Genomic DNA, 22277 nt, shown 5'->3' with positions numbered 1-22277 from the left:
GCAAAGAGCTGACTCATTTGAAAAGACCCTGATGCTGGGAAGGATTGAGGGCAGGAGGAGAAGGGGACGACAGAGGACAAGATGGTTGGATGGCATCACCAACTCCATGGACATGGGTTTGGGTGGACTCTGGAAGTTGGTGATGGACAGGGAGGCCTGGTGTGCTGTGTGCGGTTCATGGCGTTGCAAAGAGTCAGACATGACTGAGCGACTGAACTGAACGTTCCAATGGATCCAAGGAGCAGAAGTCTAAGGTTATTTTAGTTTTCTGCTGAAAGTTTCTTTCACTAAAAAGGAGTTTTAGAGGAAGAGTAGGTTTGACTGGAAGTTTGACTTTAGACGTGGATTTTGAAGTGCTGGTGGAATGCCCATGGGGAATGGCAGTGTCCATCAGGCAGATGAATAAACAGGTCTAGAGCTCAGCAGAGAGATTAGAGAGAGAGAGAGAGCTAGCATAGAGATTCAGACCTGAGCACCATCAGATATAGGCTTTTGGAAGCCAAGACCACATCCCATGGAAAGTGTGTGTGTGCTAAGTCACTTCAGTTGTGTCTGACTCTTTGCGACCCAATGGACTGCAGACTGCCAGGCTCCTTTGTCCATTGGACTATAGCCTGCCAGGCTCCTCTGCCCAGATTCTCCAAGCAAGAATTCTGCAGTGGGTTGCCATTTCCTCCTTCAGGGGATCTTCCGAATCCAGGGATTGAACTCGAGTTTCTTATGTCTCCTGCACTAGCAGGCAGATTCTTTACCACTAGCGCCACCTGCATGGACTGAAAAAGGCCGAAGGACAGAGCCTTCATGGAAAAGGCTAATAGTTAAAGGGGGCTTCCTTGGTGGTTCAGCAGTAAAGAATCCGCCTGCCAATGCAGGAGATGTGGAGTCAATCCCTGGGTTGGGAAAATCCCCTGGAGGAGGAAATGGCAACCCACTGCAGTATTCTTGCCTGGGAAATCCCACTGACAGGGGAGCCTGGCAGGATACAGTCCATAGGGTTGCAAAGAGTCGGATCCAACTTAGCAACTAAACAAACCAACAACAGTTAAAGGACAAATAGAGAAGAGTTCGCGAGAGAACAGACAATGGGAGGCGAAAGTGTCTCTTTAGGCTTCTGGGAAGCAATGCTTGGAGGTCACACATTCTCTCCATCTCCCTGAATCTTTTGGCCTTTTCTGGCTCTCTCTTTGTATTGACTTTATCTATTTCTCTCTAAGGACCTCTTTCTCTGTTCATTCATAATTTCTGACCCTCATAACTTTGGGCTCACATGATCAAACAACTGCCTCTAGAATCTCTTCATATACCAGGACCTTTCGACTCTCACTCCATACTGTTGTTTATTTCAAATTCCTGAGAAAGGGGAGACTCTGATAGGTTTAACTCTTCTTGTAGGGCCAGGTCACATCAAGGATCCAGGATACACTGGCCAGGTGTGTACTCACATTCCAGTCACCTACGGTCCCAAGAGTCTCGGGTATAAAACATGGCTGGCTGTGTTCATCCCTTTGAGAGGAGATGTTAGTGAGGAGAGAAGAATGTGGTTAGTTGGGCTGAATGATATCTGTAGTTTAAGAAAGTTTATGGAAGGGCTTCTTCAACAATGGCAGACCCTGTAGTACAGTCAAGAAAGTATCCTGCAGATCTGGTGATGTGGATGCCAGCTGCTGGGATGGTGGGGATGGATCTGGTTGCTGTGAGTGGGCAGTGAATGAGGGACGGAATTGGAGAGGTAGAACTGTGGTTTCCCCTTCATCAGGATCCTTACTTCAAACTTTCTAATATAAAGGAAAAGAAGGAGGCTGATGTTGATCCAAGACAGAGTCTAGCGATGGGGGCCTTTTTCCTCACTTCTCAAACATATACTTTCTCACTTTAGGTATTTGCCCCTGTTCAGTACTAGAGTACTGGGTTTGGACCTATGAGCACAGATAACAGAACTATCCTTAGAAAATGGAGAAGGGATCTCTTTAAATGATACTGTGGGAGGGAGGGAAGAAGTGATGTGGGTAAACTGCAGGAAAGGGAAGAGGCTGACAAAGGACTCTAAGTCCACTCTGCAAGGTCCTTCCCCCTTCACTTCTTTACTTCTCCTCACCTCCCTAAGAGTTAACAGGTAATCAAATGGATGCCCTAGAAAACCCAGTGTAAGGGAACCATCCTGGTCCTGTAAGAGCAAACAGGCTCTGCTGTTGAGGGCACTCACCAAGGAAAGCGAGGCTGCCCGTAGGCTTGCTTTATGATTTCTCTGGGATGCTCCATGATGCTGATTCACCGCCAGTCCTGACAGCATGCTAGGGCAGCCCAGCCAGGATGCATGCTGCTCCTCCACCCAGCAATGGCCATGGTGTCACGGGCTATTCATAAAGTATCAGAACTCACTGGCTTTCATTATATGAATTTGCTCATTATTCGCCTAACAGAATGTCTCTCACTGACTCTCATTATATAAACTCTCTCATCATATGAATAAGAGAACTGAGGCCTGAAGAGGTGAAGTCACTTGTCCAGGGTCACATAGTTGGTGGCAAAACCAGGAACAGAACACAGGCTCCCCAACTCATGACTCAGTGTTGTTGTTACTGCTGTTATTTTAGTATAGTCATTTTCCACTATTTTAAAAATAGCCTTCCACTCTCCGGTATATGCTCCACCAGAGTCCTGGTTTTTCCTGAAAAGATGACATTTTAGATGGGTTGTAAACTGTGAGCAGGGCTCACGCCTGGAGACAGAGCCCTCTCGTGGCCTCTGTTTGGATTACCAACAACTCGGAACTACCTGCCTTCACCTTGTCGTCCTTCCCAAGTGGATAAAGTAGCTGCAGTGCCCATCATCTTGCCTGTTTGTGCTCTGACATCTAACCTAATGGCTTCTTCCCGCTTCTCACTCACTCTCCCTTTGCTGCTGTCCTTTCCACCAAGAGCATCTGGAAATCCTTCTTCACAGAAAACCAATGACCCTATGCCATCACGTTTCTCATTTAACACATGGCTCCTGAGGCTTGGCTACCTTTCAAGGAACCACTTGTCAACCTCTCCAGCGCAGGATGCTTATTTTCTGATATCACGTGGACCACAAGGAGACACTGGGAGGCTGAATGGAGGAGAGAGGGGTTAGCCTTCTCCCTGCCCACTCTTAGTCTCATCGTTGATTCTCCGCTGTTGAACTAAAGCAGCCTATTTGAGGATGTTTACTGGCTGTGGCTGCTGCCATCACTGGTCTTCCACCACATTTTCAAGAAGATTGAACATTTGTCTGTTGTCAACCAATATTTTCCTAAATAAATCTCTGCGTAACACTTTTTTCAATACTCCTCTCTCAAGATATTCCTCCTCAGTAACTACTTGGACACTCACGACTTAAATAACCACTTATGGATCTTGAGCTGAAACTTTCCTAAGGGTTCTAGTTTGCATATGGGATATCTTTAATATCTGGGTATTTCCCAAGTCCAGCAAATCCAAAATTGAATGATAAGAAACCCCTAATTCCCAAGCACCCCTTAGACCTCTGTTTCTTCACAGATTCCTCCTCCTCCTCAGTAAATTACTGTACTATTCAGCTAGCCACCCACATCAGGAACGTGTTGGGAGGTGAAGGGTGAGTATCCTAGACTTCTCACTTACAATATATAACCAGTAATCAAGTCATAATGATTTTACCTCCTTGAGTCTTTTTCATTTCTACTTCCTCTGCCTTAATCAAGGCATTACCTCTTTTCATTTAGGTTTTTGAAATGGGCTCCTAACTGCTGTCCTGGCCTTCAATGAATTCTACCCTAATCTATCCTGTAGGCTATACAGTCAGTGATTTTTCTAAAATAGACCTATAGTCATATCACTCTCTCCCTAAATTCCCTCAAGAAACCTTTATGTCTTGAGAGGAAATGTATAGCACTCAAGGCTTCCATGTTTAGGACCCCTTCAACCTGGCTGTTCTTATCTCCATACTCACTATTCGCATTCATCAAATTTCAAGTCCCTAAAGAAGTCATGCTCTCTCATGTTTTACAATACTTGTTGCTAGTCCTTATTGAGATGTTACTATATAAAAGGATCTCTGTTACTTGATCTCTTCCTGCTCAGAACTGCATGTGGTCAGTTACCATTTTCCCCCCAGTTGACAGATGGAGAAAGTGAAGTAGAAATAAGTAACCTCACTAAGGCCACACAGCTAGTGATGGAAACAATTTCAACTCCATCAGTCTCTCTCTAGAACCAATTCTTTTAATCACTATTTACAGCACTATCATACTGAAAGATCCTTCTTTCTTCATTTAGCTTACCGAATACTTCTCTGCATTCTGACTTCTGCTTCCATCAAAGTTCTGAAAAACCTCTCACAAAAAGTATCAATGATGGACTCCAAGAGAACATTTTCCATTCTCTTGTTACTTGATCTTTCAAATGCTTTCAACCATTACTCCATAGGCCTTGAAATATCCTCTTCCTTGACTCATGTGATGATCTGTCCCTGGTTTTCTACTTTATCTTTGGATGTGCTTTCTCAGCCACCTTTGCTGGTCAGCCTTCTCTACAGAAGCTTAACAATGGAGTTTCAGTTTCTTCATTATCTTCTTATGCTTTTTGTACTGAGTGATCTCATCCATGTTCTGGCTTTAATTTCCATCTGTCTCTTGATAACTTCAAAATTTGCATCCAGGCTCCCCCTTTGTTCTACAAACCCCTTTGAACCATTGTTTCTTTCATATTACTTGAATTTCTCAAAAGCATCCTACACGCAACATATCTGAAATAGAATTTGTTTTCTCCCTGATACTGCTCTTCAGTGCACTTTAGCACCAACTTCCACCAAGACAATTTAGAAACTTTTATAGCCCATCAACCGAGAGGACTAGGAAGAAAACTGCCATCCAAGTTAGATTTATCTCGCTTACTAAAGCCAGCAGAGAAGCACTCCAGGAGAATTGTGGGTTGTCTCAGTAAGAGAAGAGTTTTTAGGAGCTTCTTACAGGATTTGGGCTTGTAGTGCAAGGTGGTAGTGAGGATTTAAAAACACAAGGTATACAGTTTTGAAATGGAGGTTGTAAAAAAGCTAGGGACATTCAACGACTGTTCTTAGTCAGGAGAATTAAAGTGGGCTGAAAGTAGTCTCTGTTACAAAGTAGCAATAACATATTAGTCAGAAGAGAGATGTTGAGAATGTTCTAGGCTGTCTTGTTCCAGACATGTCATGGAGTGGCTTTCTCTAAATATTGTCCATAATTGTCATTTGATTTTTAGCACTTCGCAGGTTTAGTTATTTTTGGAAAAAATGACTTGAACTTTCAGGTTTAATTTTCCAATATAAAAAAAACAAAGAAAATATCTATTATTATTTTGGGCATAAAGTTCAAGATCACTTTACACTTTACTTATGATTTTGAAAGTGTTAAAGTGTTAGTTGCTCAGTTGTGTCTGACTCTTTGCAACCCTATGGACTGAAACTCATCAGATTTCTCTGTCCAGGCAAGAATACTAGAGTGGGTTGCTATTCCCTTCTCCAGGGGATCTTCCTGACCCAGGGATTGAATCTGGTTCTCCTACACAACAGGCAGATTCTTTACCATCTGAGCCCTTTCCTTTTAATAATGAAACTTTTTTTAGGTGTCTAAGAAAACAAAACAAAACAAATATTTTTCTGGCCATTTGCAAAAGCTGTTCTGTCTGATTGGTAGATTATGAGACCTACCCTTTAGAGGTAGGACAACCAAGAAAGAATCAAATTACTTGAGGTTTTTAGGGTTATGCACCCACCAATATCTTGATTTTCTCAAGAGGAAGCTGAAAAAATTAAGAAGACCAACACAGAAGCCCCTTAAACAAGCAAGAGGTGAGACATTACCTGTAATGGTTAAGTAGTTGGACCCTGAAGCCAGATGCCTGGATTTGAACCTTGGTTTTACCATTCTCATGCTTCCTCTTACTTGGAGCAAGTTGCTTGACCTCTCTTTATTTCAATTTTCCCTTCAGTAAAGCAACAGAAATAATATAGTCCCTTCCTCTTAGGATTGTTATAAGGATTAACTAAGTTAATAAATATAAAATGCTTAGAACAGCACCAAGCACAGAGTAGGCACTCAATAAATATTTAGTTGGCATTATTATTATAATCCATCATGTCATTTGGAGTTTAAAAAACCTTTTAAAATTTGAGTAGTTGCCAAGGACACTCTGTTTAATGGTATGTATGTGTATAAGAGAAACATAAAGTTGGAGTCACCTCTAAAATTTTTAAAACAGATCTGGCCATTCAAGAAGACTCCTTCAGAGAGAGCTCTCAGATGCCAGCACACTTGAGAATAGTGAATCTGGAATTATGTTAACATATTGGAGCCTTCCATGGAGACTGCGATGGTGAAAGAGCAATTTGAATAGTAGACTTTCAGAACTGTCAAAGAAATTGATGATGTATCCCTGCTTGCCAGGAAGGGGCTTATGCAACACCTTTGGACTGCATATAAGAGGAACTATTGTGTGGGGGGGCAGATTTCATGAAATCTGTAACTGAAGTGGCTCCTTCTTCTCTTCCTGTCAAATTGGCCATTTCGACATCTATTAACTAATACATGTAAGTGGGGTAAATTCTTTTTTTTTTTTTTTTATTATGACATCTGTTTAAATTGGCCTTCTCTGTCTGTTCATAATTCCAGTTAAACTATATGCTTTTAGCATTTACTAGACGAGGTGGATGCTTTGGGCGGAGAAAAACAGGATTTGCAGGAAAGAATAAATTGTAGGTTATTTTTTTAAATAATCAAATAAGGGACATAGAAAAGCTCTTTGTATTTGGTGACTGGTCATTTGTGCATTTTTGAAGGGTATATTTGAGTTTAATTTATTGGCCCACTTATGCAGGCTTCAGTTATCTGAATTGGTTTCTGTCTGGTCACTAGTATATTGCTTGCCTATGTTTCCTTGTATTTTATGTATAAATATGGAGGCAGGATCCTATTCAGGGTTTGCAATTTTATTGTTACGAAATGGTTGTGGATTCTATGTTTAACCATCAATGATTTCCCAAGCTGGCAATTTTTATGAAAAGAATTAAATCCAAATGTCCCGTATATTTGTTTAAAAAAGGGAACTTCGTCCCTGGCTCAAGAAAAAGCAGAGTTCCTAAATAGTTAATGTATACAATGCATTTAATAGCATTATTAACCTTAAATTAGCAATTTTCCTTCTGAGAATATATTCATAGAAAGTAAATGACTGAAGAAAAGAATAATGTCATGTGTTCAAAGGCATTTGCAGTAGTCTTAGGCACAATAGCAAGAGGTTGGCTTGAAGTCTAATAATAAAATAATGGATAAATGGAGTAAATGTCATTAGGATGGGCTCAGGTCATTAAAAATAATCATGATGAAGGCAGTGTAGAATCATGGGGAAACATTTGTTACATAATGTTAAGTAAAAGAGGCAGAATATAAATGGCAGGTTGACTGTTAAGGCAAATGTAAACAATAAAAACATTTAAAGTGAATAAAAATAACTACTTGGTGGTGGGAATATAAGTAATTTAATTATATTTTCTTCATTTTTTTTTAACAAAAAGAAAGTAAAAAGTTCTAAATGGCATGACCATATTATTTGAGAGCCAAATTCTTCATTCATTTCTCATGGATTTGTACAAATGATAGCTTGTATGTTAGAGCAATTTGAGGTTTAGCCCAGGAACCTGATTTGTTTGCCTCAAAAGACTCACTGTATCTTGACTTTTTAAATAAATTCTGTGCAAATTCCAATGCCTACTGGCTTGCTAATTTTATTTCTATGAAAAGATCACATGGGTGAAAGATACCATAATCAGAGATAAACAGGAAAAGCACAGTATACAATGTGGAGAGTCTATCGAAAGATATGAAGGCCTTCTGAAGAGTTGTTCCTAAGCTCTATGTATATAAGTTAGAGTTTTATGGTAGATATACAGATAACACAGAACATTTTCACATTCTTAAATTTTACTTTCAAATTAAATCTTTGACATTAAAAAGACAGCCATAGTCAGTTGAAAAATGGCTGCAAAATACTCCACAATTCAATCCCCAAATTTATTAACAAGTCTTGTTGGGGTAATGTCTGTTAAAAGTCAGCTGCACTCAGAAGGGATTTGTGAAATTCTGGTCTCCTTTGTATTCAGTCTTTGGTAGGGAGCTCTAACCTTCTTAGATACAGACCTCTTGTGCATGAGTCAAGATGTGGTCCACTTAGGGCAGATCTGTGAGTGAGTCCCCTGGGGATCTGCACGCTCCCTAACCTTGAAATGCAGCAGACACTATGGGGCCTGGCTATGTCTTGTGTGTTCTTGGGCATAAAAGTATCTCAGAGGAGCCTTAAAGAATGTATCTTCTCAAATGTTAAGCACTTCAGGATCTCCTTAAAAATACCAATTCTGATTGAATAGGTTTAGGGTAGGGACTCAGATTCTGCATTTTTAACAAGTTCCCAGGTGACACTGATGCTGGTGGTCTGCAGAGTCCATTTCTGAGTAATAGGACTCTTAAGCTCAGCTTATTTCAAGAAAAAAAAAAAAATGTGATGCAGGGAATTGCCGGCTTAGTCTTTGCTTCCCATATTATTTCTATGGCTGGAAGCTAATCTTTGGACATGTAAGCATGCCATTCACATGGACTTCAATGTAAGAAGTGTTATATATTGGAATATTTTCTTACAATTTTAATATATCACTCTGATGTCCAGAAAGATCAGTATTGGTAACCAAGAAATACACTCTTTAACACACATGTTGAAGTTTTAAGCATTGCTATATGCCCACAAGCTGTTTGGAATGCTGCTGCTCTAACATTATGCTATGCAGTCAGTCATCTATTTGGTTAGCTGTTTTTGAAATTTTCTTTGGGATTTTCAAATTTCATGTACAGGCCTCTTTATAAAACCCCCACTCTGATTCTTTTGGGGTGGCCCTTGTATACACAATATGTAAAATGTCAAAGTAGTTGGTATTAAATAATTAGCAATTACTTTAGGTCTATTTTTAGTAAATATCTTGAGATTTATTTTTAAACTAAATTAATACCATGGGCAGGAAGTTTCTTGATATTCATTGATCTTCCTAGGCAAGTTAAAACTAACCACTATCATTGGTGTTAAATTCTTTCAAAAGTGGCCTTGGCTATAAGTTTTAACTTTAAATTGCAAAGTTCTGATTTTAACTTTCATATACTTATGAGATAATAAAAGTTAAGTATGAATCTATTATACAAAGTAGTAAAAACAAAATACATTATTTGGAATGTCAATGGGATTGTTATCATTGAATCTTTTTTTTTTAAACCAACTAACAGCTGAAAGATCTCTTAAATGTGTTAAGAATATATTTCTATGGGAAATTTACATGGTGATTTGTTTACTTTTGAATATATAGTAGTATATATCTTAATTCTTTGGCTCACCAAAGTCTGGAGACCACAAAGCTAGACAAAAGGAAAGAACAAAAAGGAAGTTTGTAAGTAGATATAAACCACTGAAATCATTATGCTTTTAAGATAACAGTTAAGTCCCTAGAGTGAAAGAAGAATGGCTGAACTATTCTTTTTTTTTTTTTTTTAATTTTATTTTTTAACTTTACAATAAGTATTACTGCTTGCACCTTAGGCATAGACTACTGCTTGATACTAACAATCTGTATCCCCAATGCACACCGAATTAGTTTATTGCTCTGAGAATTGAGGTTAAGTGTCAAAACATCCAGTTATAGATGTTCAATAAAGTTTTACTTCCCAGATGGCTCAGTGGTAAAGAATCTGTCAGTGCAGGAGACGGAGGTTCAATCCCTGGGTCGGGAAGATCGTCTAGAGAAGCAAACGGCAACCTGCTCCAGTATTATTGCTTGGAAAATCCCTCGGACAAAGGAGCCTGGTGGGCGACAGTCCATGGGGCCACAAGAGAGTTAATTTTTTTTAAGACTTATTAACTAAACAACAACAAAGTTTTGTTGAACTTATACATATCTTACTTGATCAGAGACACAGATACACTGTTTTTGGAAAAATTAGATTTGATTGTTTGTTTCTTATTTTTCCAAGATGGCATTTCTATTTTAGCCTCCACAAACTGCTATCCTTTCCTTCTCATGCATTTGCATCTTGTAGACAGTTTAGAATCTAAAAATCAGGATGTAAATGTATACTTGATGTAATTCCACTAGGCTACTATGACCTTCAGAAGCTCTGTAACATGGTTTCATTTCCTTAACTAAACAAAACTCCAAGAGATATAAAGTTTTAATTTCCATAATAATAGACCAGTAAGGAGATTTTGGTTGAATTTACTATTGTTTCATTAATCTTAAAGGTAGGAGGTATGCTATTAAGAGCCGCAATTTTAATGAAATCCTTTCTTCTCTGAGCATCTGCAACCAATTTATTAGAATGAAAACACATTACCAGTAATATCATTAACAAAAGTGGATATTAAAACTGTGCTAGAGATCTAAAACATGAAGCATATTTAAAAAATTCAAATTTGTTTATTTTCAAGAGCAATAACTATTTGCTGTTAATAAGAGAAAAGTTATCCAAGAAAAGCATTTACCTTGCAAAAGTTTTCAGTTCTTACACTGTAAATGTCGACCCTCAAAACTACTAAATATCATTCCTCAGGACAGTACAACCTGCTGTGAAGGAATGACTTCCCAAATGTATAAGCTGGTAACGTGAATGTAAATGTGGAGCCTTGATAGACATTGTTTATATACTAGAAAGATGGCCAACATCCTATACGTTAAAAATTAACCCTCTTTGGCCTTCAATTTTAGTTTCTGTCTTTTTGAATTAAAGTGGAAATACAGCACTAACATTTTTTTCTTTATGATTTAAAAATCTGTCCCTTATGCATTTATTCACAGAGGTTTACCTGCACAGTTATATTGTCTACTAAAATTGGAAATGGTCTGAAGTCACCAGAGCACCAGAGATGTCTGTTGTTATAATCAAATGGATCTGGAACTGTTTTATCTTTCCCTTGAAACACATTATTGGAGTATATTTTGCTCAATGCAAAACCACCATCAACTCTTTTTCTTGAAAGAGTTGTAGCGGTATTAGAAGACTGGATTCTTTCCTGAGAAGCAGTTCACTCAGAATACGTGTGCATTTAGTTCAAACTGATCAGCTGATGCACACCAAATCCCATGCTGACTAAATGGAAAGCAATGTGTTGAATTTTAGGTTGGAACTTGCACACTTTCTCTGATTTTCTAAAATCCAACATGTTCAATCATAACTGTCTGAGTAGAAGTTAAAAGCTTTTCCTCCCATTAGGTTTAAATACATGCTACTTTCTTCTGTGCTGAAATGTGTTAACTTTCTTATTCTGGATTGTGCATTGAAAAATTCTAATAAAAACAGTACAATTTAAAAAAAAAGGTCTTTCATTGACAGAACACCTGCAAACTTAACGAGGCAATCCACTGAGATAAATACATCAACTAATAAATTCCCATGCATGTAGCCAGTAGTATCACTGGCCAAGCACAAATCATCAGGGAGGTTTGGAGACTTTCAGTTCCTTTGGTCACAGGTTAACCAGAGCACATATTTCACACAGCAGAGTATTTCTTAAACAGTCTTTTCCTCCATGAAAACAAACCATTCTACTGACCACATTTAAAAACAACCTCAAGGAAACTACAGCTAAGAGGAAGAATGGGACAGAAGTCGGCAGTCTAGGACACAGTTCATGGTAAAGCATTGTGTGTTTATGTGGACACTTTCTTTGTCTCCTCCGGGATGTCATTATCTAACTCTTCACTCTTCCATATGCCTCACATATGTTTCAATGACTAGATTATAAACTCCTGAATTTAGGAACTACTAATAGCTTTGAAATCTTTCTCCTCAACCTTTACTTGTAAACCAACAAGACAGTGGGTAACAATTATATTTAACATCCACAAAGTACTTTTGTTGAGATATAGGGAATTAATAGAGGATTAACTGCAGATTCAATATAACAGTTATATGATTATTCATGTTTTATTTTTCTTCTTGAGGCAGTTTTGGCATATTGCATTTCTTTGAGAAAAATTTTCCATTTTATATAAATGTTCAAAGGTACTGGCATAAAGCAGTTCATATTATTCTTACTACCTTTTTAATTTCTGTAAGATCTATAGTGATGTCCCCTTTTATAATCCTATGTTTTATTATTTTTTTAAATGACTACTCTTGCCAGAGTTGTGACAGTTTTTTTAAAATCTAAAAACCAACTTTGGAGGTGTTAATTATCTCTCTGTGTATTTTCCTTCCACTAATCTTTTGATTTTTGGTCTTTTATTTTCTAATATGTATTCACAACTGATGTTTCCTTATATCATGGTTTAACTTATCTCATAAATTTTGATGTGTAATTTGTAATAAAAGTTACAATTATGTGTAATCAAAAATTATAATTTTTTCATTATTATTCAAGATATTTTCTCATTTCCACTTTCTTCTTTAACTCCAAAGTTATTTAAAGGTATACTTCTTAAATTTAAAGCATACAGGAGGACTTCCCTTGTAGCATAGCGTTTAAGAATCTGCCTGCTAATGGAGGGGACACGGGGTTGATCCCTCTTTCTGGAAGATTTTACATGCTGTGGAGCAACTAAGTCCATGAGCCACAGCTGCTGGAGCCAGTGAGCTCTAGGGCCCACGAACTGCAAGTACCGAGCCTGCGCACCTAAAGCCTGTGCTTCACAACAGGAGAAGCCGCCGCAGTGAGAAGCCCCACGCACTGCAACTGGAGAGCAGCTCCCACATGCCACAACGAGAGAAAGCCCACGCAAAGCAACGAAGACCAGATGCGGCCAAAAAATAAAATGAATTAATTAAAAAATAAAGCATATGGAACTATCAAAATATCAGTGGCATTTTTCACAGAACTAGAAAATATAATTGTAAAATTTGTATGAAAAAACAAAAATCCCCGAATAGCCAAAAGAGTCCTGAGAAAGAACAACAACGTTGGAGGCATCATCCTTCCTAATTCCAAATATTACAAAGGTACAGTAATCAAAACAATATGGTACTGGCACAAAAACCAACACATAGCTCAGTGGAATAGAAGAGCATCCAGAAGTGAACCCACACTTAAATGGATAATTGATCTTCAACAAAGGAGGCAAGAATGTACAATGAGGAAAAGACAGACTCTTCAATAAATGGTGTTGGGAAAATTGGACAGTTACGTGCAAAAGAATTCAAGTGGACTACTTTCTCAAACCATGTACAAAAATAAATTCAAAATAGATTAAAAACTTAAATGTAAGACCTGTAGCCATAAAAATTCTAGAAGAAAACAAAGGAAGAAAGCTCTTTAACACTGATCTTAGTAGTATTTCTTAGATGTGTCTCCTTAGGTAAAGGAAACAAAAATAAATGAATGGCACTACATCAAATGGAAAGGCTTTTTCAGAGCAAAGGAAACTTTCAACAAAATGGAAAGTTCACCTACTGAATGGGAAAGGATATCTGTATATGATATATCCAATAAGAGGTTAATATTGAAAAATATACAAAGAACTCATATAACAACATCAAAACCCTTCCCAAACAACCCAATCAAAAGTGGGCAGAGCATCTGAATAGACGTTTTTCCAAAGAAGATATACAGATAGTCAAAAGGAACATGAAAAGATGATGATCAATATCACCAATCATCAGAGAAATGCAAAGAAAAACCACAATGAGATACTACCTCACACCTGTCAGAAATGACTATCATCAAAAAGAACACAAATAACAAATGTTGGTGAGGATGTGGTGAAAGGGAAACTCTTGTGCACTTTCTGGGGATATAAACTGCTGGAGCCACTATGGAAAACAGATGAATGTTCCTTAAGCAATTAAAAATGCAACTTCCATACGATACAGCAATTCCACTCTTGGGTATTTATTTGAAGAAAACAAAAACACTAATTTAAAAAGATATATACACCCCTGTGTTCACTGCAGCATTACTGCCAATAGCCAAGATATGAAAGCAACCTAAATGCTTGTCAGTGCTGCTGCTGCTAAGTCATGTCAGTCATGTCCGACTCTGTGCGACCCCATAGATGGCAGCCCACCAGGCTCCCCCAATCCCTGGGATTCTCCAGATGGCAGCCCACCAGGCTCCCCCGTCCCTGGGATTTACCAGGCAAGAGTACTGGAGTGGGGTGCCATTGCCTTCTCCGAAGTGCTTGTCAATAGATGGATGGAAACAGAAGATGTGACACACACACACACACACGTGCACGTGCACACACACAGGAATATTACTTAGCTAAAAAAGGAATGACATTTTGCCATTTGCAACAACATGGATAGCCTTGGCAGGTATTATGCTAGATGAAATAAGTCAGACAGAGTAAGACAAATGCTGAATGATTTCACTTATATTTGGAGTCTAAATATCAAAACAAATGAACAAACATAACTAAATAGAAAAAGACTCATAGCTACAGACAACAAACAGATGATTGCCAGAGGAGAGCAGGTTAGGGAGGGGAGGATAGGTGAAGAAGTAGAAAATTCCAATTGCAAAACAAATGAGTCACGGTTATGAAATGTACAGTGTGGGGTGGGGAGGTGGGATGAACTGGGAATTTGGGGTTAGTAGATGCAAATGATTGTACGTAGAATGGATAAACCATATGTATAGCACAGGGAACTATATTCAATATCCTGTGATAAACCACAAATGGAAGAGAATATAAAAAAGAATGCATGTGTGTATGGGCTTCCCAGATGGTGCTAGTGGTAAAGAACCCACCTGCCAATTCAGCAGATGGGGTTTGATCCCTGAGTTGGGAAGATCCCCTGGAGCAGGAAATGGCAAGCTGCTCCAGTATTCTGCCTGGAAAATACCATGGACAGAAGAGCCTGCTGGGCTCCAGTCCATGGGGCTGCAAAGACCAGGACATGACTGAGCGCCTACACCACCACCATCCATATATATATATATATGAAGTGAAGTGAAAGTCGCTCAGTCGTGTCTGGCTCTTTGCGAACCCATGGATTGTACAGTCCATGGAATTCTCCAGGCCAGAATACTGGAGTGGGTAGCCTTTCCCTTCTCCAGGGGATCCTCCCAACACAGGGATCGAACCCAGGTCTCCTGCATTGCAAGTGGATTCTTTACCAGCTGAGCCACCAGGGAAGCCCATATAAGTGTGTGTATGCATATTCATATATGACATATATATTACAATCACTTTGCTCTACAGTAAAAATTAATACAACATTGTAAATCAACTATACTTCAAATTAAATTTAAAAAATAACTATGTAATATCTTTGAATGGTGACAGATTGTAACTGGAGTTATTGTGATGATCATCTTGACGGGTACAGAAAAATCAAATCACTATGCTGTGTGACAGGTACTGACATAGTGTTAACTGGAGATAAATTACACTTTAAAAGCAAACAACTCATAGAAAAAGAGAGCAGATTTGTGGTTACAAGGGAAGGCAGGGGGAACTGGGTGAAGGCAGTCAAAAGGTACAAATTCTTAGTTAGAAGATAAGTAAGTATTGTACTAGGGAATATAGTACACAACTTAAATACAATTAACATTGCTGCATGTTATACATGAAAGTTTTTAAGAGAGTAAATCCTGAAAGATTTTATCACAAGGAAAACAATTTTTTTCTATTTCCTTAATTTTGTGTCTATATGAAATGGCAGATGTTCACTAAATAATGTGGTAAACATTTCATGAATTTAAGGAAAATCATTATGCTGTATACCTTAAATAGTACTGGATATCAACTATATCTCAATAAAACTGGAAGGAAAAAATGAAGCATATAGAAATATTATATATATAAACATAAGTATGTACATATATATATATACACACACACATATATATTGGTGATGCTATCTAACCATCTCCTCCTCTCCAGACACCTTCTCCTTTTGCTTTCAATCTTTCCCAGCATCAAGCTCTTTTCCAATGAGATGGCTCTTCCCATCAGGTGGCCAAAGTATTGGAGCTTCAGCTTCAGCATAAGTCCTTCCAATGAATATTCAGGGTTAACTTCCTTTAGGATTGACTGGTTTGATCTCCTTGCAGTCCAAGGGACGCTTAAGAGTCTTCTCCAGCACCACAATGCAAAAGCATCAATTCTTCGGTGTTCAGCTTTCTTTTTGGTCCAACTCTCACATTCGGACATGACTACTGGAAAAACAATAGCTTGGATTATATGGATCTTTGTTGGCAAAGTGATGTCACTGCTTTTTAATATACTGTCTAGGTTTGTCATAGCTTTCCTACCAACGAGCAAGCATCTTTTAATTTGTGGCTGCAGTTGCCTGCAGAGATTTTAGAGCCCAAGAAAATAAAATGTGTCACTGATTCCACTTTTTCCTCTTCTATTTCCCATGAAGTGATGAGATCAGATTGACACAGCAGAAAAATACAGACAATACTTTATAACAACTATAAATAGAGTATAACATCTAAAAATTATTAATCACTATGTTGTATACCTGTAGCATATAATATATAAACCAACTATACTTCAATTAAAAACAAATAAAAAGTATTTAAAAATACGTTCAATTTAGCTCTTAGCCACCTTGGAAAAAATGAAACCACATGACTCATGCAAAGACTTTGGAATAACTATGCATGTTAAAGAGGGTAACAATAATTATCATTATTATGTACAGCAGCAAGAAACACAAATTAAAGAACAATCAGATTTATGTGGTATAGAACACCTTTTGTATAACTCTAGGCATTTATACCTATAGATACAATCACTGTTTTTTCCCTAAAAACACTTTTTTCCCCTACAAAAATTACTGTTATAAAGACAGTTAAGCTTCCACTTGTCTCCCTCTAGGACATTTAAAAACCACAACTATTGCTTTTATATTATGCATTATGTGCCAAGAATTAAGTACTTTACAAGGAGAACTGCAACCATCTGCACTAATCTGACAGAGCTATGGCGTCTAAGAACCTGGACCACCTGTGTCAACACGATTTATTTGTGACAAGAAAACTTTGCCCAAGGAAGATAAGACTATAAACCAATAAATAACTTCACTGTTTGTTTCAGGAAATTCCCATATGTCAATTTATCTCAGATAAACAATCTGTTCACCTTGGCAAAGAGTTAACTTATCAAGCAACAGTTTACTTATCATCAAGATATGCTTTGAGATCCTCACCCTGCTATAGATATTAACCATAAAATTTGTATCAGGTCAGGAACTTTCCCAAATCCCTGTCTGTTCTCCACCTTAAAAAAGCTACCTTAAACTACTCGAGTCCAGACTTTGAAATCCTTCAAATATCCTCCCCCGTGACTTCCCCTTCAGAGACTGTCCAGGAGGAGTTTCCTTTTACTGCACTGAATTCTAATAAACTTAATTTTGCTTGATAAACAGGGTGCCTGGAGATGGTTTGGGGGAGTTCAATGACACATACTTATTCCTTTAACCCTCATAACATACTTGGAGTAAATTCTATTTTTATATTTCTGCAGATGAGAAAATTGAAGTGCACCAAATAGTTAAGTGACTTAGGCAAGTACACAACTTAATTTACATGAATCCAAACTATGGTACTAACATTACTGATTCCCTCTTGCCCTCAAGTGTATTGATCTAAAGATGCCCTAAAGAATCCTATGCCCTGATCCTCTTAGCTATGTCCAGTGATTATAGTATTAATTACTGTAATTAGTAATTTTATTGTCTTCCTCACTGAACATTTTGAGGACAGAGACATTTTTTGTTTGTCTCCATACTGCCAGTGCCTACATATACCTGACACGTGGTAAGCATTCCATCATGTATGAATGCATGCTCAGTTGTGTCCAACTCTTTGTGATCCCATAAATTGTAGCCCTCCAAGCTCCTCTGTCCATGGGATTCTCCAGGCAAGAGTACTGGAGGGGGTTGCCATTTCCTTCTCCAGGGGATCTTCCCAACCCAGGGATCGAACCCGGGTCTCCTGCATTGCAGGAAGACGCTTTATCCTCTGAGCCACCAGGGAAACTGGAATGAATGTTATATAAATATTTGGACTTTAGAAAAAAGTTTAAATTTTTAAACAGAAGTAAAATTATGAAAGGAAAGAAAGTAGCCTGGAAAGGTTTTCTGCTCCTGAGAAAGCTACTCATATAAGAAACAACATGAGGAAAGAGAATAAAAAAGTAACCTAAAGACACACATCAATCAGATGCAAACGTGTGGACCCTGCTTAGATTCTGAACTGAACCAAATGAGGTATTAATCTGTAAAGACATTTGGAGCCAATCATGGAAATGTGAATGAGGACAAGTAATAGATTACTATGGGAAAAAAAATCCTTAACTTAGAAATATACACTGAAGTATTTAGGTAAAATAACAAGCTGCCTGAGATCTGCCTTAAAATTTTCCATGGATGGTGGGTGCGTGTGACAATTGTGTATGTATGCATGCTCACGTGTGTGCTGATGAAACAAGATTGGTAAGTGCTTCTAATTATTAAAGTCTGTGATGAGTACAGGGGGATTTATTATAATCTATTCTCTACTTCTGTACACATTTAAAACTCAGCATAAAGAGCTTGAAAAATGGCTAATTTTCCCAGTATCTTACTCAGTATACAAAGCACCTGATCATTCACATATATTGCTGTTGTTGTTCAGTCGTTCAGTCATGTCTGACCCTTTGCAACCCCATGGACTGCAGCACGCCAGGCTTCCCTGTCCTTCACCATCTCCTGGAGCCTGCTCAAACTCATGTCCATCAAGTCGGTGATGCCATCCAACCATCTTGTCCTCTGTGGTCTCCTTTTTCTCCTGCCTTCAATCTTTCCCAGCATCAGGGTCTTTTCTAATATATACTGGTTACATCTGGGTCTTTTCACATATATACATATATATGTATATGTATTATATACTATATATGTGTGTGTATATATATATATGTGTGTGTGTACACACATATATATATATAGTATATATATACACATATATACTACACCAGGGTCTTTTCACATTTATTTCCCAGCTTCAAGATCTTTTCACATATATACTAGGCACAAACTCAGTATCACAACCCAAAGCAAGAAATTGGTCTCACCTGTGGATAGACTCTAAAATTTAAGAAAGCAGTTACTCTTTCTCCAGGAAAAATTTTATGCAGTCTCTAGCTGAGAATCAAGTAAACTTTTCTCCCCCTACCTGTCCACTTCTTCTGTGCAAATCAGAAACTTCAAGTTTTCTGCTAATGAAAGGACTCTGCACCACTCTGGGCAGAGTACTGGTCTTCCCCGATTCACTCGTTTTTCCTAGTTTGACTTTTTACACAGAACAAGGTGATTCCTTAAGTGCCAACTCATCCTTTATTTTGGTAAACGCCCCAAGAATCCTTAAAGTGAGTAAAGAACAGACTTTTGGACTCTGGGAGAAGGCGAGGGTGGGATGATTTGACAGAATAGCACTGAAACATTTATATTACCATTTGTAAAACAGATGACCAGTGCAAGTTCGATGCATGAAGCAGGGCACCCAAAGCCGATGCTCTAGGACAACACAGAGGGATGGGGTGGGGAGGAAGGTGGGTGGATGGGGTTCAGGATGGGGGGACACATATATACCTGTGGCTGATTCATGTCAATGTATGGCAAGAGTCATCACAATAATGTAATTAGCCTCCAATTAAAATAAATTAATTAATTTAACAAAAGAATCCTTAAGGTGAATATCTCAATTACAAGATGCATATTCCTTTAAGGACACAGAATACTTCCTCTTGTAATTTAGACTAAAACAGAGTATAAAATGTTCTTTATATTAAGGACTTTTAATATCTGGCCTGTTTCCTGGGTATTTATTTAAGCATGACTTTTTCCTTTCTGATAACATGAAAAATCCTTCCAAAATGTGAAAGAAAATGCTAATGGTCTTCAGGACCAACTAGTTTTACTGTAAGTATAACTATACCTTTCATATGTTAAGTCAGTAAAATGTCAAAATGTGATATGCAGTAAATAGCAGAAGTCTCTATAACTGAACAGGAAACAAGGCCCAGATTATAATGTTCTAGGGACGTACTTGGAGAAGGCAATGGCAACCCACTCCAGTACTCTTGCCTGGAAAATCCCAGGGGTGGAGAAGCCTGGTGGGCTGCCGTGTATGGGGTCGCATAGAGTCGGACATGACTGAAGCGATTTTGCAGCAGCAGCAGCAGGAATTCAGAAATGTAGGTCAATTCTTTTCTAATATTTTCATGAGTTTTAATTGTTTTTAATTAATGTATGCTTTGACAATGGAAAATGGATTAAGGCATTCTGCTTTAGCTATTGTTTTATTGTCTATTTAAGATATATAACAATGTCTTTCAAATATTTACATAACATTGTATTAATGTTTAGAAAAACAAAATTAGCAAAAGATTCCGCAAACAGATATAGCTAATACCTTGCTTCAATGGAAATCATTGCTGCTTCTTCAGGGCAATAATGGCATAACATCTGGGAGATTTCACAGGATCAAACAACCTCACAAGCGCAGACCACATGATATCATCCTGTAAATTGACAAGTGATTTAAACAGACAACTGTTTGTTGAAGATATGAGAGGTGTTAGAATATATACTAGAATATGAGAGCTCTTTGTTGAAGAAAATTAACAAATTTAATTAATTAAATTAATTTAGAATTAAATTCTAATTTAGAACTTCACCTTCAGGACTTTATGGTGAAGAAATAATTAAAGATGTACATAGGGAGTGAAACACCAGGCTACTCCTTGCTACAACTGTGAAAAAGTGCAAGTGGCTACAGACAACTGGGTATTGCTCAAATAAATTACATGGTGAAACATCATTCAGCTTCTGCAGTGTATTTAATGAGATAGAAAAAATCTAAATGAAACAAATGAAACAAAGTAGATGAGAAGCTGTATTTATAATTTGATTCCATTTCTAATTAGAGTAGAAATAATGTGCTCATACACACACAGCATACATATATTAAAAGCTCTAGAAAACACAGTAATTTAAGAGCTAATGCTGAAAGGTGAGATTATAATTACTTTCAACTTTCTTTTTGATATTCTTCACTTAAAATTTCCTAACACTAAGTATGTATTACTTTTATAACAGTAATAGTATTTAAAATATTATCAAATGAACAACTGCAGGATTTCTATCACTGCATTACCAGTTAAACTTGGTACATACTGTTATGCCTACCTATTTTATTTAGGTCACTGGGAATTGTTTTGAAAAGGGAAGCGATGAGTACCTAGTAAAATAAGCCTGATTCTGTGAACTACCAAGGTGAAAAGCAAAAGTTTCCAGTGATTTTGAGTTAGTAGCTTAGCAAAGTATGTAATTATCCAAATATTTAAAAACTGCTTTTCTCCATAAAAATATCATTTATTAAAACCCACTTGTTCCAAGTAGCTTGTTGAAAAGAAGTAAAGCTCTTCATATGATAAAAGAAATATTAAAGAGTTTATAGTGAAAACATAAGGCTGAATCTACAAATGGGATTAAACAGTTCAAAAACCTAATTTTGATTACAGCTTAGACTAGAATCTGAAAAACACATTTTCCCCAAAGATAAACCAAAAAATCATTTTTCTAGTCATTCAACATAGATTAAACAAGTAAGACTGAGAAAACAGAAGCAATGATTAGAAAGAAATTTTTGTACTGCGGAGTACATATGTCCCCAAATTCAAAAATGAATTAAAAGCTGATTCTTACAAAGTGAAACATATAAATGATATCCTTTATGTTGATATCCTGGCTATCCGGTATGTCACATATGATGGCTCGTGTGCACTGTCTACTGTATAGTAATTACCATACAATTAAAAGAATGTACACTTTATTATAGCACGTTTTTGGGAAACATCTGTTGTGCATATGCTTTTGTTTCAAAAGAGATGGAAAGAATATTTAAACTTGGAAAATATAACAAGAAAAATTATATTACTAGTTATGTGAAAGAAAGTTATCGTAGTTATAAGCAGATGGATATTAATGGATTTAATAAAGATTCTTGTTATGAATTTAAAATTAACATCATTTACCTGCTCTTTCAGGTAGCAAAGTCGATCCAGAAGAATCAAGGTCTCTATGCAAGGAGCTAGAACAACTTTCAACTAAAAGAAAGAATAAGATAGCACAGTGGTACTTTAAAACAAACAAAAATACTAACTTAACACTTACATTTAAGAAAATACACCTACAGAAACTTGCATAAGGCCAAATCTCCAATATCCATTGTACATCTTCAGAAAATAAGTACTTAAGAGATCAAAAGTTTTTCTTT

The 22277-nt window shown here is 37.4% G+C and overlaps 1 protein-coding gene across 6 annotated transcripts in view; it reads right to left on the bottom strand.

The window, feature by feature from the left end:
* Positions 1 to 22277, bottom strand: part of METTL25 (methyltransferase like 25) — a 135495-nt gene that overhangs the window by 9465 nt on the left and 103753 nt on the right. For 2 of the 6 annotated variants that reach the window (XR_009736289.1, XM_061415653.1), the window contains one exon: positions 22036 to 22107. Coding sequence is in view for 4 of the 6 variants with exons in the window: in XM_061415649.1 (XP_061271633.1) it covers positions 20428 to 20520; positions 22036 to 22107 (165 nt within the window). In the remaining 2 variants the exon portion in view is untranslated. Of the gene's footprint in view, positions 1 to 15570; positions 16167 to 20411; positions 20521 to 22035; positions 22108 to 22277 lie in introns of those variants that run through there. The other 4 variants (XM_061415647.1, XM_061415648.1, XM_061415651.1 and 1 more) reach the window with 4 other exon arrangements.

This window comes from Bos javanicus, chromosome 5 (genome assembly GCF_032452875.1).
Source record: "Bos javanicus breed banteng chromosome 5, ARS-OSU_banteng_1.0, whole genome shotgun sequence".
In the NCBI taxonomy this organism is placed as follows: domain Eukaryota; kingdom Metazoa; phylum Chordata; class Mammalia; order Artiodactyla; family Bovidae; genus Bos; species Bos javanicus.
This window is presented reverse-complemented; position numbering and strand designations above follow the sequence as displayed.